General features: G+C 35.6%; 1 protein-coding gene across 1 annotated transcript; it reads right to left on the bottom strand.

Moving 5' to 3' along the window:
- Positions 1-1,505: 1,505 nt before the first annotated feature.
- Positions 1,506-3,991, bottom strand: LOC118745887 (52 kDa repressor of the inhibitor of the protein kinase-like). Its single transcript, XM_036479551.1, has 5 exons — positions 3,659-3,991; positions 3,439-3,597; positions 3,213-3,381; positions 2,800-3,132; positions 1,506-2,734 (listed from the first exon to the last, which is right to left on the bottom strand). Exons 1-4 carry the CDS (start codon positions 3,867-3,869, stop codon positions 3,006-3,008), a joined length of 666 nt encoding a protein of 221 aa, XP_036335444.1. The 5' UTR covers positions 3,870-3,991; the 3' UTR covers positions 1,506-2,734; positions 2,800-3,005.
- Between the last annotated feature and the right edge of the window lie 525 nt (positions 3,992-4,516).

Genomic DNA, 4,516 nt, shown 5'->3' on the forward strand with positions numbered 1-4,516 from the left:
GTCCGAAATATCCTTCTAGAAACGCGCTACTGCTCACTAAATTTGTAAAAATCAAATTTTTTCCACTTAATTGTTATATTTTTCTTCATTGTGGTAAATTTCCACATCATCACAGCAGCTGGCTGTCAAACCGAAACCAAAAAAGATACCAGAACATTCAGGGCGCAATCTTCTTTTCTATGATTATTGTACTGCTACTTTGAATTTCTCAATTTTGACAATTCTGATCTAAAAGTAAACGAAACCTCAGAAACTTTAAATGCACTGCAATTCACTAATACCTACTTCCGCAAAAATCACCTTTTTCCTATTTTCTTTGTTAAAAGTTATTTTAAATAATATATATGCTGTTTGCAAACATTTTTCAATTTAAAAACCTTTTTTAAGGCTACTTTAGTTTTTATGAATAAGGCTATTAGAATTTAGCACAATTAAAACACGTTCCCTATCGAAAAATTTATTATTAAGAAAATTGGCTGTTCTCACATTTTCTTTGAACATCCAATTCGACTTTGTTTACTTTTGTACAGATATGTCATCGCCGCCAGGACGGCGCAATCTTGTATTCTATCTTTCTTGTCAAATATGCATTATGTCTAACTGTCACACTACTTTTAATGGTAACCATGTTCATTAAAATCGTTTCAATTCGTAATTAAAGTAGTTTACATACTTCTAGTCTAAATATATTTTTTAATATAAAGTAGCTTTTTTAATTCTAAAATAAATCAACAATCTCAAGATTTATAAAAAATGTGTCTTCAAAAAATACGTTTCAAGCATCCCTGTTGATATCATAATTCAAATGCAAATTAGAATAGAAATTTTGATGCAAAAGATTTTCCGCGGTATTCATCATACAAATTTATCACCTTACTTGTCCGTATGTGGCTCTGGAAAGAAATATATTTTAATTTATATGTTTTCTTAAAAAGAAATGCAAATTTACCTATTTTTTCCACCGGCAGGCACGAATATGGTATTCAAAACAGAAACAATGGCAACGAATTTTACACACATTGTTGTATTTTAGCGCAAAACGATAAGTTTCACAAATATTTTAAATTATTGCCTGGAACACACACATTTATCATTATTATTGGAAATGCAAGACTTGGCATGCATTTTTTATTTCTTATTTTATCAATTCAAATGAATAAAAACACATTTTTCTAAAATATTTCTCAATTTACATTTTAAAGTTTTTTCTGAAACTTGAATGTAACTCTGTGCGGAGAATGAGAGAATTGAAAATCAGGTGATCTGAGCTGTTTTCAAATGTAAACAAACAAAATGGCGTTTTCCATACTTTGCTACAGCAAAGAAAGTGATTAAAAGTAATAAACCGAGAGGAACAGTGGAATCTGGTATTTGTAAAGCTCTTCCATATGGGCTTTGTTTCTTTTCTTTTCTAGCAGATAGTTATCAGGAAGAAGAAGAATGAGAAAATAACGAAAAAGTAAAGAAACGCAAAACTAGCAAGTAAGTATTTGACTATTGAAAATATTTGGCGCGAATCTTTGTTTATCCATTTTGACAGCTGCTAGTTTCTGCTAGTTAACATTTTACCAGCAGAAATTAGCAGGAGAGTCAAAAAAGAAGAGCGTAAGAACGAGAGAGAGCTGCTAGTTTCTGCTAGTTTTTTTGGGTTAAGAAACGCTTTCCAGCAGAAATTAGTGATAATTAGTGATAATTATCTGTTAAGAAACATTGCTATGGTTGGACAATACATACCTCACTGGAAAGCAAGAATGATAGAATACAAGATTGCGCCGATCAGAGAGGATTTTTTAGCGTAATTTTTGAGTGACGTCATACTGGTGCAGCTGCGAGAGAGCGATGTCAAAACGCGAACAAGAATGCAAGAAGAAGAAGGCATTTTGCACAATACGAAAAAATGTATTCATAACACATTAAAATGGGAAAATTTATAGATATTAAGGATATATATTAGCTTTAATTATAGATGAAAGCGTTGTTATGGTGTTGTGCATATAGTCTTTAGGGTAAGTATGAAAAATAATGTTGGGACAAATGCATGTGTTAAAAATGTTTGCCATTTCAGAATCAACGCTCCCACGAGTTAGTCGAAGATGAAATCTTTGGAAAGTATTATCAAAGGTATTCTAAATAATATGTGAATCAACACCACGCATTGGTTATGACTACCGCGACGTGATTTTCAGCATGTCATCGCCAATGATTGCAGATTTAGCTTTTGAATTCATGCCAAATCAAACAACTTCCGACGCGTACCTTGATGAAGGTGAGCAATTAGTGCGTGGGTCAGAGCACTTGCTGCAGACAATTGGCAGCGAAGCAAATGCCGCACTGCGCCAAGCCAACTCTGAGCTGGTTGCGTGTCCTTCAGAATACTCAATGTTGAAGACCTGGTTCAGTGTGCAGAGGAGGCAATTCGAGCAAGGAGTACTTGGTGGTGCTTGATCATATGGGCAAATTAAAAAGTTTAATATACAGTGACGGAGGCACAGATGTAGATCGCGTTTTCCAAAAATGTGAATTCTACAATACAATAAAAGTAAAATATCACATACATGCGAATATATTAAAACAGAACTTGCAGCAGCGATTCGAGTTGCTGGTGCAATTCACTGAAAAGCCTTTCTCCCATTCCAAATATGTTACGCTGCAGGTATCGAAGGATTCTCGAAGGTAAAGCTGAAAAGGGCCTTTATGTTAAGCGGATGAACTGAAGAACAGTTCTCGTTACGAACTGCAAAAGATAAAAGGGAAAAATTTTAAAGAAACGTTAGATTTATATTTTGTCAGACACTATACCTTGTACATTAAAAGAACATTAATATGAAGCGACATCAGACATTTTCAGTTTTCTGGACAACGTGCTGGAATTCGCGATGTCTTCTTGACTCCAAGTAGGTTTCCTAATGCCGTGCTTCAGTTTCGAAACCTGACCCTTCGTCAAAATGGTCTGCAGTTTGCTCTCCATGTTTTTACACATATTTACGTATTCATCCAAGCGTTTTTTAGCTGTTCCACCTCATAGTCATGCTTCTTTTTCTGCTTACCGTACTCTTGCTAGAGTGCCGCCAGTTCCATGCTTTCTTTTTGTTCTCCATTAACAGAGTCTTGTTTTCTCGCTTAAGTATTTTTCTACGTGTAACAAAATTAAAAATTTAAACACAAGAATATGCCAACATGTTTATATTGCCTTATTTCTTTTACAAACTTACAGTTTAGCTTCCAGCTCCTCAACTTCCTCCAAACTGCTGTCGTAGTAGAAGAATTTGCGAGGTGTTGAAGTCGCGGGGATTTCGGAAAGATTTGCATCCACTAGGTTATTTTCCTTATTCTCCACATTTTCGTCAATCGGAACAACGTTGGCACCGTTATTCGCCTCGGCTATAACAACTTATTTGCAAATATAAGTCGAAACTTTCTTTAAAATCAAATTGTTACCTTCATTGACTGCGACAGGTTCACTCTGCTGAAGTAACTCGCTGACAATCTGTTTGTACTCCTCGCGCTGAACACTTTCGGCACGCTGGGAGGTTTCCCCATCCTCTGAGTAAATGCTGGGCACAGGACCACGCTTTAAAAGGCGTTTTTTTGCAAATCCTAAAGCGTTTGCAAAAATAACATTAAATGGGATGAATTTAGAAAATGCACAATATATTACCCATTTCGAACTGTCGATTGTTCTCTATATCTTCACTAAAAAAGTGCTTCATGCACACGTAGCTCGATTTGGGATTCAATACTGCACTTCCTCGCCGGCAAAACTGCATCCACTTTCTGGCGAGAGCTTCGTCCGTAGGAAACGAAAAAAAGCTTATATCGCACGCTTGCCTATGGTTTTCACTATCACAATTTGCCACTGCACACTTCATTTTGCTTTAGTAAAAGTTTAAATAATCGCTTTGAACTGCTTAAAATCTCGCAGAAATAACACACAAATAAATTGCTAAGTTCAAAATCAACAATTGCACCAGTGTGACGTCATACAAAGAGCTCATTCTGTCAAATCCGATAAGAGAGGAATAGCGCATCCGAGATCGGCGCAACCTTTGTATTCTCTCAATCGTGACTGGAAAGGAATATGCGCATGGTTGATATTCTGGAGGGCGACGAGTATTGCGCTTGAAAGAAATTCAACAGTTCATGGTTTAAATACCCTAAATTAAATACGCTGCCTTAAATTGATCATTAAGAAGCTCGGGAGTATAACGAGTTTTGCGATGCAGGAGAATCTCGTGAGAAAGCGATCCTCGCAAGAAGTTGCTTCTCGAACCACTACGGGAAATCAAAAGCTCTACTGCATACTCAAAAAGATTCTAAAAACCTTTGTTTAAAATTTTAAAATATTGGTGAAAATTTGTCGAGTTTTCCTAAAATCAGAATGGTCCAAGTTTTTTATAAAAAGTAAAATTACATTAATAAAATTAATTTAAAGGTGAGTGACACAAAAGCACACGCTTCCAGAGATTTGCCCATATGGCCTTACGTTTTAAATCAGCTATGCTGTCGTTCAATATTT

Source organism: Rhagoletis pomonella, unplaced genomic scaffold, assembly GCF_013731165.1.
Source record: "Rhagoletis pomonella isolate Grant_MI unplaced genomic scaffold, Rhpom_1.0 Rhpom_scaffold_00009, whole genome shotgun sequence".
NCBI classification, from domain to species: Eukaryota; Metazoa; Arthropoda; class Insecta; order Diptera; family Tephritidae; genus Rhagoletis; species Rhagoletis pomonella.